Source organism: Stegodyphus dumicola, chromosome 3 (assembly GCF_044657685.1).
Source record: "Stegodyphus dumicola isolate Sdum_Otavi_A_Nest chromosome 3, ASM4465768v1".
NCBI classification, from domain to species: domain Eukaryota; kingdom Metazoa; phylum Arthropoda; class Arachnida; order Araneae; family Eresidae; genus Stegodyphus; species Stegodyphus dumicola.
Genome location: NC_140770.1, coordinates 260518150 through 260532664, shown reverse-complemented (window position 1 = coordinate 260532664; position 14515 = coordinate 260518150). Strand labels below are relative to the sequence as shown.

General features: G+C 30.0%; 1 protein-coding gene across 1 annotated transcript in view; it reads left to right on the top strand.

Moving 5' to 3' along the window:
* The window catches only part of nclb (PWP1 homolog no child left behind), a 55376-nt gene that overhangs the window by 38887 nt on the left and 1974 nt on the right, over positions 1–14515 (top strand). The window contains exons 10-13 of the mRNA XM_035368068.2: positions 4202–4263; positions 7523–7634; positions 7799–7889; positions 11291–11409. Coding sequence (XP_035223959.1) covers positions 4202–4263; positions 7523–7634; positions 7799–7889; positions 11291–11409 — 384 coding nt within the window. The remainder of the gene's footprint in view (positions 1–4201; positions 4264–7522; positions 7635–7798; positions 7890–11290; positions 11410–14515) is intronic.

Below are 14515 nucleotides of genomic sequence, written 5' to 3'. Positions count from 1 at the left end.
CACACCAATCCTATCTTCTGAATATGGTCTGGAATGGTTTGCTGAGCTGAATTAAGCCTTTCTGTGATCTCCGATGTTGTCAGAAAAGGATCTTGTTCCAACATGGTCTTAACAACATCGCCGTCGATCAAAGATGGTCTCCCAGAACGTGGCTTATCAAAAAGCTTGAAATCGCCTGTTTTAAATTTTTTGAACCATCATTTGCATGTCCTATCAAAACACTATCACTTCACACTTGAGATTAACGTGAATCAACTTTGTTTTAGTTAATTTGCTATATCAGTATGTATACATTAAGCGATAAAAATAGAGGGCCGAATATGCGCTAAACAAACATGTGCTTACATGTTGAAAATTGTTGTCATAGAAACAGATAGAACTTTCCAGTAGACCGAATACTTTACAATTATGTTTGATTGCAGTTACTACAATTACATTTGTTTATCTTTTTTTTTTTTTTTTTTTTTTTTTTTTTAAGACCGCAGATACATTTTAAAACATGGTGCAAGGCACAATCCAGTCAAAAATATTGAGTCTCTTTTCTAATTCTTTTGCTGTTGTCATTTTTCTTCAGTGAAAACACATAACACCGTCTTACATATGTATGGTTCCCCCCCTCTTCATAGGTAAAATCACCTCTAAAATTGCTAGTCTTAGTGGAGTTAGTAAATGTCCAGGAAGACCTTCCCTTTATCTTAGAGAGAGAAAAGGGGTCTTTAAATGAAAAGGTACAAAACATCTTAAGAAATAAACCGATCATGGCATTCACATGTTATCAGATATCTGGCTGTAGAAGGGATTATGAACGTTTGAGTGATGACTCAAGACCAGGCCAGGCAAGCATGGTAATCACGGACAAACATGTCAACAACCTGATGAGAAATTATCAACATTTCATGTGCACTGTGGTTTCCGAAGAAGCTCAGCAAACTGCAAAAGCAAGTGCAGCTAGTATTGCAACACCTGTTCCCTCAGCAGCTGTGCCTTCATCAGGCAAGGTGATGCTCACCATCGTTTTTGACGTCTGAGGTCTGATACTCATTAAATTCCTTCACAAAAAAATGATATGTACTGTGATATTATTGTGATTACTTATGATGATATGTACTGTGAGACGCTGTGTAACATATGCAAGTCCATCAAGAGCAAACAGTCTGTGCTGCTGATGGTGGGATTGATTTCATACCATGATAAAGCACATCCACACATCTCCAAGGTCACACAAAGTGTAATGGCCAAGTTCAAGTGGGAACAGCTTGACCATATGCCCATACATGACACTTTGTGGTTTCCATGTGTTTGGTCCACTAAAAACAGATCTGAAAGGGAAGTGCTTCAAACTCAGACAACAAACTGAAGGGCACAGCTTCTGTCACAGACACAGGGAATCCTTCAGCTTATGAAACTGTGGAATACTTGGGCTCGTGCTTGTGGTGACTACTGTGAAAAAAGACTTCAGTCATATGCATAGTGTCATTTCATACTTTTTAATTTAAACACCACTTTTATATATATAATATTTGCAGTAGATTGGCATTGGAAATGATGAAGCTTAGCAATCTGGTCACATCAGAGTTCGGGTGCGGTCGTTGCGGAGTGGGAAGGCAGCTGAATTGAAGACACAGAAAAATTTTAATTTTAAAACTCCATAGCTTTATTCACTTAAAATAGCAGATCATTATTCTTTCAGATTCTCTAAAAACAACATATCCAATAATGATTTAAATTAAGATAAGGTTAAATTTAAGCTTTTGACGTCTTAACTATTCTCACAAAGAAGGCAGACAGGAAGAGCATCAGCAAAAGGATTTGACAGTGGCAGGTGGAGAAAAGCAATGTGACGAAAAATGGCGTGAACTCTCCATTTATAGCAGAGATTACATAACATGCTAAAATGTTCTCGAAAGCACTGGTCTGGGGGGGGGGAGATCCTGAAATTGCGGAAAGTTAATTACAGGTTGCCTGTTCACTTAGAGCAAAGCCATCATATTTTTTATATTTTACATGTGTATATATATATACATATATATATGTGTGTGTGTGTGTTTAAGGTAAAAATATGTCAAGTGAGCTTCTGATTTTAATATGCAAAAATCTCTTTTATCCTTCATTGTAATTTGGGCACTTCCTTTTTTTTTGTCCTAAAAATAGTAACTTTTTCTAATATATTAATTTGAACTGCATTTCAGAGTTAATGTGTATCATATGAACTTATACAGTGCTGTATTGAAATATCTTTTATCCAATCACCGTACTCAACTTTCAGTTGAAACGCAAAATTTACTCTTCTCTTCCATATTTTCTTCTGAATGTGTCACATTTGGCTCTCTGCTTTGCAGCTGCAAAATTGCTGTTGCTGTCTTAAAAGTTATTTTTCACAAGTTTATTAGTACCACTGTAAAAATTCTTTAAGAACAAATCTTATAATGTCCATTTTATTCTTGCGTTAATGAAAACGTGTGTCAACCATGAATAAAAAGGAAACACTTGAATTTGCCCATGTCTGCAAGTTTCTTCTGTTTTATGCATCTGTCTATAATAAACCATCTCCAAGTTATTGTGTATGTAATATATATATATATATATATATATATATATATATTTCTGACTTGGGGCTGATGAGAAGGTTGTGCTTAATTTCAGTTATTGATTATAGTAAAGCTGTTAGTCGCATCATTGTTAATCATCTTTAGATGCAAGGAAAATGACATCTGCACCTTATTCACAAATTTGATTTTGATTGCTATCATTTCCAAAATTCAACTTCATGGATGTATGAAGATGTAAACTTGTTAATAAAGTATTGCTGATTAAAATCAGTTTTCTGAAAAAAAATTGCTAAAGATTGATTCTTCATTTATCATATAAAAATTTATTCATTCAAATTAAAGAGATTACATGTTGCCAAGATACAGATGCATAGGTCTTTTAAGGAGTTTAATCAGGAAATTGACTGAAATATTTTATTACGTATTTGTTTAAATAATAATTCAAAATTATATTGATTTAAAAAAGTTTGGATAATATTTAGAAGACACTTTGGATAAAGATTTATCCAAATATTAGCAGTTGTAATGCTTGGCCCTCATAAGTTATTATTAATTATATTTATTTTAATTATCTTGGCTAATATTTGCCACATCCTGAAACTGTCATCCTTTCTCATAATTGAGCACATCTTTTGTTATTTTTCCATTTATTAGTGATATTCATTATAAAGTAAAATCTTGAAAATCATAGTGCTTTTTACCAAAAGTGTAATAAATTGCAAAACATTTTACAAGAAAAATATTGCATTTTTTATTTCTGTTTCACATGCTGAATCATTGTCCTCATTAATTACTGTATCATTCATAGCTTCTCGGCTTATCTCACTGAGGCCTTTAAACTATAGAGCTATTTCATCAAAAAAATAAATTTGTGAAATAAGTAAAGCTGAATTAAGACAAATTTGTCTGTGTTTAAAGTCAAAATCACTCACCGCAGTACTTATCAAAAGGCAAGGAAAACATTAAGTTGCATTGCCAGATGAAGCGCATTTAAATTGCTTTCCTCGTTGATTGTTTTTTCTCAACCAAAGGAAATGCTATTGCCATTGAGTACTAGTTTGAATTAATGTGAAAGTATATATTGGCTTGATGGGAAATAAGCAAGTGGTTTAAGTAGCAAAACATTTATAATTTATCCTTTGTATTATTCGTAGCAACTGAAAGATATGGCTGCATGAGTTTTTCATATCTTTCATCATACATAATTTAAATATAGGCCAGTGTTCCTTAGATGGTCTTTATGAAGGCATCCCTGTTGAGAACCAGATAGCTCTAGTGCATTGCTGTTATCAAATACTCTTCTCCAAACTAATATGAATCTTGAGCTTAAAGTAATTTTTATTTTAAAATTTAAAAAAAAAAAAAAAAAGTTCTTATCATGGAATCATAAAACAAATAATAATAATGTACAGAATAAAATTATTGTACAGTAAATAATTGGATTTTAGTGTTTTATTATTGTTATTATTACTACATTTGAATTTTTCACCTGAGTTTGCTGATAAATTTATTATGAAGACAATTGTCAATTAAATGTTATTCTCAGTTTTTAATTCTGTTGTTAATAGTTCCTCCCATGTAACAGTAATTAAAGCATTTACAATAAATTTTAATGTTAATCATTATTTTCCTTCCAATTTTCTTTAACCTAGGTACAATCCATACAGTGGCATCCATTTGAAAGTCCTTTTCTCCTGTCTGGCTGTACAAATGGGTAAGAAAATATTAGTTGATCTTTGACAGTTTTAAATTTTAAAATATGTTTAACTAGTTCACATACTCAGCTTTGTTGTGTTTTAAAACAGAAAAGAAATTATGTAATAGAAAGGTGTATTTTGCTATCCACTTGGAGCAAAATAAATTGCATTCTCAAAATTCATGAGTTGTTTGTAAATAATAATAAAATTCCTTGTATGTTTGTTAGTGAAAATCAGCTTTCTGTTTTGTTTCATTTCACTGCTTTTTCTCACTACAAAGAAAATATTAAAGATACACAACCTATTTAATTTCATAAAAGATAATATTGTTTAAGTTCAACAGGTTGTATACATTTACAAACTTTTGTTTCGCAGTTAATATAACAAATATAATGTAGAATATATAATCATTGTAGTATCTGTTATGTGTCTTTTTTTTTATTTATATTTTTCTTTACATAAGAAGTATTGAAAGTCTGTAGATTATTATAAACAGAAAACACCATCATAATTTCATTCTATAATTATTTCTACTGTTCTCTTGACTAAATAGTACTTAAATAATAAATATTTTGTAATAATGTTTTTAAATTTAAGATCTATTTTATTTTAAATTTGTTCATTACAATTTCATGAAATAGTTCTTTTGTGCTGCAGCTTTGCAAGAAATCATCTACATCGTATAATGTGTAACATGCTGAGCTTTGTCAACATATTTTCAAAGGGAAATAGTATTGCTTGACTTTTTATTTGATTGGAAGTCATGAGTTGCATCTATTTTATATGTGGAGTTCTTTAAATGATTATTAGGGCATCTTTTTGCCAAAGAAAACATATTTTTTCAAATATAATTTGCTTTTCATTTAACTTCATGATAAGATGAAATTATCAGAAAGTCTTATAAAAAAGTAATTACGTAGTGAATTCTTAACCCTCCTCTGAAATATGGTGAAGATGAGACTTTTATCTGGGGGGGGGAATATATTTTTGGATGAAAACATTAGTTTCAAATGAGGATAATTTTAATATTCTCCAATTTTGATATTCTGAATTCTAATTTATATTCTTAATTTAGAAGCAACTTTGTGTTTATGTCAATATATCTATAAACAGAAAGTAAGAAATTTAGAATCAAATACACAAAGCCATGAAAGAAGTGAAATTCAGTACCAATAAAATCCAAAGTTTCCGACAAATACCATATTTTCTGGCATATAATGCACACCGGTGTATAATGTGCATCTAGAATTTCAAGGTACATTTTTTTTTATTTTTAGGTATATTTTTCACGATGAAATCTGAAAGATATGTGTGCAGTGCTTTTTTGAGATCACTTATTCAAAGTCTTGTCCTAGCTGTTGGAACAACGGTATATCAAATTGACAAGCGATAAGGGGAAAATATGTGTTGAGAGTGAATTGTGTTCAATGCAGCTGTCCAAAGCAATGCTGTTGTAAGGTTTCATGAAAAGGGGATATAATTTGAAATAAGAATGCCTTTCCAACCTGAATGAATTCATGGAATTAGGAGTTAGATGTTTTCTCTTTCTGTAGTCATTTAAAGCCATGATTATTGAAGCAAAAATCAAAAACTTTAGTAAATCAAATATGCTTTAGTTGAAATACAGTTGATCTAGTAAATTTGGCTCCCATGAAACTAAACGAATGCGCAAAGCCATTCATTTTGCTAAAGAACAGGGAAATCGTGCTGCAGCAAGGATATTTGGTGTTGGTGAAAGATGGAATGGATGACTATAAGTATTTATTTGTGGATCAGAATAACAATGATGGTGAAGATGAACTAGAATTCGATGATGTGCCGAAAGATATAACGGAACCTGTCGTGTTATCAAATAATGAAAAGTTTTAAGTTTTTAAGGTATTTCATTTCTTTTAAATAAACAGTATTTAAGTACATATAGAATGCTAATTTTTTTATGCTCATTTCTTATTTTTAAATCAATCATTTTTATACCCGGCGTATGGTATGCACCGTATATTTCAATCTTATTTTTTGTATTGAAAGTGCGTGTTATATGCTGGAATATATGGCATGTAAAAAAATTACTAACCAGTTGTCATCAAACTAGAAGATTTCCTGAAAACTACAGGATGTTCAAATCAAATGTACCTATATACGTATGCATCCTCAGTTTTCGGATCTTGATACAGCTAATTCAGAAGCAGCCTGCCTGATCAACTGACGAGGGCTCCGATCGAAAGCTTGTCAAATATCTTCCACACGTGAATCAGAATGTGAACACTGATCACCTCCGATTCTTTTCCGTACACTTCCTGTTTCGAGAAATGTTTTGTGCCACTTTTTTTATGCTCTTAGCCTGGGGTGGATATTTTTTTTTTTATATATATATATATAGATTGTTCGAAACTTTCTTTGCCACTTTTACTACAGATTTGTGTTTTGCATACCAGAGAACAATTTGTGCCTTCTTTTGTGGTGATGGAATTTTTCTGTTTGTCGGCTCAGCAAAAGCGCAGATGTATCAGACGCAAAAAAAAATATTCTCTCCAAAATCTACGAATTCAGCTCCCACATGTGGCCAATATTGCCCTCTTAGCGCTAAAACTTTGTTTATAATCGACTGTTCAAAATAGGTACGTTTAATTCGGACACCCTGTACAGATATGTCAAACACAAAATATATAGGAAGAGGAATGCAATCTAAATATGATTCAATGTTATCAAGAGGAGGTAAATGGCTACTGTTATATATGGGTATACATATAAGGGCAAATGTATGTGTATATATTATATTTGCAAAATTAATAAATAATTTATTAATTTTGTAAATTGCTTACTAATTACTTTTCATTTAACTGATGTTTCTTTCCCCCTAGTTTCCTGTTCTTTTTCATTTTAAATTTTTGGTGTCACACCAGAACAGCCTATATCTTGCAACTATTAAATTAAACTTTTTTAAATTACTTTGTTGCACTTTTAAAACACTTTAATGTCCTTAATTTTAACTTTTTTTTTTTTTTTTTTTTTTTTCCATTTTCTGCAATTTTTCATGTATTCAGTTTTTAGACTCATGGGTGTAATTCAGAAGCATGGCTCTGTTGAAAAGTTTTTTTTAAATATAATATATATATTTTATATTTTGTAAAAAAAAATTATTATTTTTGTTTTGAAATGTTTATTTTTTTGTTTTGTGTATTTTCATTTTAGAAGCAGTCTACCTTTCATAATTTAATTTTGGTTTAATTTTTAGTTGTTTATTATTATATTTTTTAAATGTTTATTTTATTTAACTAGGCTTATAAAAATATATGACTGCCGATCCCCAGATACTGAGTTTAAATCATGGGAAGTTGATGGTGAAGTTGAGAAAGTTGCCTGGAATTTATTTGATTCATTTAAATTCTTCGTAAGTTAATATTATTTTCTTATAAAATTTCTAATTCAACTGAAAATTAGCAAACTCTTTCAACCTCAAAAATTAAAATCATTGGAAAAATATTTTATAGTTTTGCATAATTTTTTTTTCAGTGTTATAGTAAGAAAATTGTGACATTCTTTTCTTTATTCTAGTGTTCAACAGATAAAGGCTGTGTGTACAGAATGGATATGAGAAAGCCTGACACTGAACTCTGCGTTAAAGCACACAATGAAGCTGTCACTGGTAATTTCCAGCAATACTAAAATTGCTTTGCAAGAGTTTAATAAATTGCTGGAGATAATATTGATAGATTATAACTGAAGTGTATGTTTATGTGTTCACAAAAGTACTAATATTAATTTCCACTGAATTATGCATCAAAGTGAAAAATCATAGTATCACTTGAAATCATGTTTCAGTGGTCAGTTAGATAGTTAATAAATATTTTTGTATGTAGATAAATTTTTCCTTCCTTTAAAGTTTTACTTTTATCTGTTTGGTTTTTATTTTTTAGTGTAAAGTAATATTTTTTATCATTACGTGTTCTAAGATGAACATTTAATGGCATTTGGGAACAATATTTTTCTGAATTTGTGTCTTATTCGATGGCAAAAATTCATAGTGTACAATTCCTTTGTACTTCCACCATACACAAAACATTGCTTTTTTGGAATACAGCCTCTTTTATGATGTTACTAAAGGAGGCTTACCTGTGAACTTTCTCTTGTAGCATTATGGTATAGTATCTGCTTCTGATCTCTAGTAATGAGTAGTCTCAAGAAAAGGAGTTTCTTTATTTCATTTCAGTAAAGAGTTACTGAAATTTGAGCAAGCATATTTTGCTCTGCTGAAGTATGGGATACCCATTACATTGTTGCATACAGTCATCTTCAAATGATGAGATGTACTTTTTGGAATAATCAGTCTGTCTGATATTTCCTGAACTGTATAAAGTGGATTTTCAAGGATGTTTTCTTTTAATAGATCCTTGTTTGCAAAGGATGATTGTCCAGAGCTGCCATCATCTTCAAGGTTGAAATTTCCATATTTAATCTTCTCCAGCCACCTCTGAGCTGTGTCTTCAGAAACAGCATTTTGTCCATATATATCACAAATTTTGCAAGCAGTCCGACTAACATAGCACTGCACTGAAATAAAATTTATGCCACAATACATGCTAGAATTATGCAGTGTGCACTGAAAAGACCATATTCACTTATCCATCTTAATCTAGATCACTCATCAGCAGTAGCAACAACCGCATCACTTGAAAACTCCAAAGTATGTGTTCTGCAGTGTTGTTAGCTCTTGTCCAGTCATTGTTCAAAACTTAAACAAAGGATTTCAGCTCTTATAAATATCCCTTTGCTGAAATGCATTGTCACTTTTTTAAGTCTCTCTTGCCTGCTAGTGCATGTCTCAATGCTTTGCTGTATCATCTACTATCTCAAAATGTATTAAGTTGTAAAATTTTGTGATGCTTGTAACACCCATAATCTCTACATATAATAAAAGAAAGAGTCTGTCTCTGTGTGTGTCTTTCATTTGTGCTGCACGTAAGCTAATAGACCCAGGGCTGCGAAATTTGGTTCATAGGTACATCTAGACAAGAGCCAGTGCACCTCGAAGCAATTTTTTCAAAATTCAAATCAGATTTTTTTTAAATCTTTTTTGATGAAATCACATCATTTTGAATAGTTTCATTATTTTAGAAATGAAGTTTTGGCTACAGTTTTTCATTCAATGCTTTGTATACTGGACTGCTGACTGTTGAAAATATGAGATAAAATATTTATTGGTTATTTTACTGTTTATAAGTGTTGAGAATCGAGCATTTAATTGATATTATGTGCAGTTTCAGTGGCTTTATTGTTTTATTATGTTTTATGCATCTGGCATCACTATTATTTTTGTCATTCTAAAAGTTGTCATGTAAACAATAAGACATACATAAGTTCTCTTTACTTTTTTGTTAATAAAGTCCAAAAATTCAATTAGCCATCACTATGTTTGTTAAATTCATAACAATAAGATACTGAAAAGTTTAGCAAGATTTTTTTTTTAAATGCAGCGGGAAGTTAGTTGATTTATTTATTAGGATAATTAATATTTATATTAAGGGATGTTGCTGATTTCATGCTGCTTATCTTCTTTGGATTTTTTAGAATGCACATCGCAATCTTCTTATTCTGACGCTCATGTGTCTCGCAAGGCACAACAGAAAGAATTTCCTTTTCTCTCTCTCTCTCTCTCTCTCTTTATTAGCTAATGGCAAAGAGGTTTGTATATTTTGAATTATGTCATTCACAAAGGACAATTTTGATTCGTTATTGCTTTCTGATGATACTTTCTTTCTTTTAGAAATGTGGTTTTGGCAACAGTTTTTCATTCATTGCTTTGGATACTGGACTGCTGACTGTTTTCTCTTAAAAATATGAGATTTATTGCTTATTTCATTGTAATTTTCTATATTATGTTTCAATTATATATAATTTTAATTGTATAAAAAGTTTTGCTTTTTTTTTTTTAGAAAAGAAAGTTCTTAACTTCCTTTATACCATTTGAATTCTTAAGATTTTGCAACAGGAAGTTGGTTAATTTATTTCTTAGGATAATTAATATTTTTATTAAGGGAAATTGCTTATTTTTTGTAATTTTTTTAATATGTGATACATTTTTATTGAATTTTTTTCTGATAAAGTTGTTCTGCAGAGAAATTCTATGCAGATTTTAAATTTAATGTTTGGTGTTCCCTTTAGGCATTTTTACTGTACATTTAAAAGCCAGATGAAGGCTGGCCTTATAGTGGCTAGTGATGTATAAATCAAGAATATAAGCTCTAAGAAATTATTCTTTAAAAATTAAAATTATGTGGTGAATATCCAGCTACTTTTGGTCTTCATATTCCATCTATCTGTTACATATCCTATGTGTATGCCAGCAACATCTGTAAACACATCAGCCATGACTAAAAATAATTGGTGCGTTTTCTCTTCAAGTCATCTCTGACAAAAATATCATTATATTTTAAACATTTTAAATACTTGGCAATAAATTTTAATTTGGCACAAGTTTAAATGTGATAATAACATTGAATCCAGAAATTTAATTTAACAGTATCACCTGTTTTACTCATTTTTGTCTTCGTTTATCAGTGAAATTGGACTGATTGATTTTTGCCTGTGCAGTATATTGAATAATTTAATTTAACAATAAATGTATTTTCAAAACTAAAACTACATTAAAAAAATTTAAACTGTTATTCTTAGGAACACTGACAGTTGATTACATTTGAAACAAATGCTTATTTACATCTTCTGATATATCATGTGCATCTTACCTTGAGATGCTTTAACAATATCATATTAAAATCAGCAAGATTTTTTTATTATGTGCTGTTTTCACATGAATGAGTTATAATTTTGTATAGTGGCAGAAAGCTAAATGTAATTAAAAGGTAGTTTTCCAGTTAGCACAAAATTCATAAACTTTTTGGAAGGCATTTATTTATTACATTTCTTTTTTCAATATTGTTAAATTTTGAGTTACAGTGTTGTTATTTTGAGTTGGCAGTTTTTGAGTGTCAAGCAAAACTTGATTTTTTACTGCTATAATAAAATTATTAATTGAACTTATATTAACAGGTCTTGATATGAGTCCATTGTACCCTAATACTTTAGTAACAGGAAGTATGGACAAAACAGTTAAACTATGGAACATTGAAAATGAAATGAACCTTATCAAATCTCAGAAACTAAAAGTGGTAAGCTATTCATATCTGTAAATAATTAAGAAACTAAATTGTGTTTTATATTGTGTTCCTCAGACTTTTAATCTAAAATACTCTTTGTTTTTGTTTTCAAATCAGTTAGTGAAATTTATTTATTATATTAGTTTAAAAGTTTCTTATATTTTTATGAAATTTCTGGATTGCTTTTATCATTCCAGAGTTATCACTCCTATCATATGCAACAGAACTTCGATAAACTTAATTTGAAATTAATCTGCATGTTCCTTGAAAAGTTTATTTTTCAGTTAAATGAAATTTTTTTTCCATTCTCTTCAGTTCAACAGTTAAGTCTGATAGTGGATGGGATTTGAATTTGTTCTAGATACTAATTGAGAAGTCAAACAACAATTGTTCTAGATAATCGATATTTATAATGCTTCAATTATGACAGACCATTTTGCACTTAAAAAGAGGAGATTTTCATTTTCGTCTTAATTTACAATTTCGTAGAATAAACAGCATTAAAAAAAAAGGATCAGTCAACTTGAAATTGGTTATATAAATAGGTTGTGAAAATAATTTGTTATTGTTTAGTCATAATTGTGAAATTACTGTTTTAATATTAAATGAATTCACATCATTATCGGCTGTTTGCAAAATTTACTAGAAAATTGCTGGCTACTCAGTTTTGGATCAAGAAGATTAATTTCTTTTTTTAATGGAGAATTATTTATACCAGTTGTAGAAACCACTATTTTATTTCACTATTATTTTTATGTTATTTCAGAGTAAATTAAATAATGAGCATAGAATGTAGCTATTTTGGTTGACATGTACATGATGGAGGATAAAGTCAGTGCAAGTAGATGGTGAAATTTTGCTGATGCTGTTAAACAATTATTAAAATTCACCTGCTTTATAGAAATGTTTATTGATGCATGAGTAGTCAAAGTTTGCTTGATCTAAGTTGTATTTTATCTGGCTATTATCAAGATCTGTCACATGTAGACTATTTATTTAAGAAGTTGCTAGAATTCCTCATGGAGAAAGTATACTGCAAACAAAATCATTTTCAACACACATACATATGTCATAGCCAGAGTTCTTTTGCAGTGGTGTTTGTCACTTGCCTAAACATTAGCAGTTGTTGTAAATGATGAATGTGGAGTAAAAGAATAGGAGAAAACTTATTATTCATTAAACATGAAATAAATTTGCTCTAACAACCCAAAAAATATTTTTTCAGTAACTTAATATGTATGTTAGAAGTCTGCATGTATTTAAAAGCATTTAGACTCCCAAAAATTTAAAAAGATATGTAATGGGATTAAATAGAATTATTTGATCCAGTTATATAGGAAGCTTTTCATATTATTGCATGAGTTAATTATCCTCAATATGTTTCATTTCCTTGAAGCAAATTTCTGTTTTTGTTTATTTTTTTATAAAAAAACTAATAAACTAATTAGCCTTTTATACTTCATTTCTGGAAGTCACATGTAATATTATTTTCCTATATTCGTAACTTTGTTTCTTTTTAGTTTCATTTAAACCTGATTAGCAATAGCTAACTTTGTTACTAAACAGCTTTAGTTAATAAATTGAATTTAGGTTGTTTTCTTAGTAGGAGCTGTGTTTACTTCTAACAGGGTTGTCAAGAAGAAACTGGGAAAAGTCATTGAATTAAAATATTTCAGTCAGAATCTGGAAAAGTTGGGGAATTTCATAGTGCAATCCACCATCCCCCCCCCCAAAAAAAAAAAAAAAAAAAAACTATTTTCGCGCCAACGTTGGAAGCGATCGCTGTCTTGGCAAATCATGTATCCCGTGAGTTTCATTCCGAAAGCTGGCGTAGAGCTAATTTTTGCAGTGCCAATCAGATTGTCTTTTAGAAAGGCTAAGCAGTTTCCAGCATCTTTGGTTTCCAGTAGCATCCAGAATCCAGAGATTCGCATGCGCATGTGCAGTGCATGTTGAATGAAAGTAAATAAGTAAATCCCCCCTTCCCATTTTCCTATAACTCAAAATCTTTTAAACCTTTTCTTCATTCTTAAATGCCTTATTTGTCATTTTGTATTAAACTAAAAAAAAATAATAATTAGTCATATATGCTAACCATTTAATTATACCTATATTCGTTGAAATACTGTCGATTTTTGTAATTCAGTTTTTAATCCTAAAGTAATTAGCTTTATGTTAATGTTATTCGTATCATTTAATGTGTCTTCTTCCTTTTAAATTTATTTATTATTAGTTAATAATACTTTCAAATTTCAGACAATTTTCTCTGGCATACTTGTGAAACTAATTCTAGCAGTAATATGACATACTATCACGAAATTTAGTGCACATATTTTTTGCTTATGTATGCTGCTAAATAAATATAAAATACTTTAATTTATTTTAAAATATCATTAAATAGATGCCTTTCTTCATTTAGCTGCAAAATGTCTACAGAAAAGATACATTAAAATCCCGATTGGGCAGATTCTAATCTCAATCCTCAGTGGAGAAAAGAACTCCTGTTGTAATTATAAAAGCAATGCTTTGGGGATAATATAAAGAAAGTCATATGTAATTGGCAAATTTTTGCATTTTCAAGTGGTACCATAATTAATTTACCCTCAGCACAGCCTATACGGATAGCTTGGAATTTTCTTGAGACAAACCTGGAAAATTCAAGGAATTTCATTCTCCTGTTTGAGTGGCAACCTTTTTCTAAGGAACAATTTTATTTTTAGAAGAGGTACACAAAAGAAAAAAGTATAAAATTGGGAGGCTTTGAACTTAATTGGTGTCTGCATTTTGACAGGCGAATTCTATCATTAGTACTGTCACAATTATAAAAAATATTTTGCTACTATTTTAGCAACAGACTCTAGGTAGAAAAGCTATATTTTAAAATGTGAAGAAAATAGACTATTAGCCTCAAATAGACATTTGCACATGCTAATTTTTCCACTGTCATGTCATGTGCAGTATTTTGCAATATAATGCCATAATGTTTTTAATTAAATTGTACTCTAATTTTAAAATGTACATTTTTTATCATATCTGTAGCAATAACGACAAAGGTATGTTGATTGTTTGTTTGCCATGTGTTATATCAAAATATTTAAGTTTTAAGTATGATTTCTTT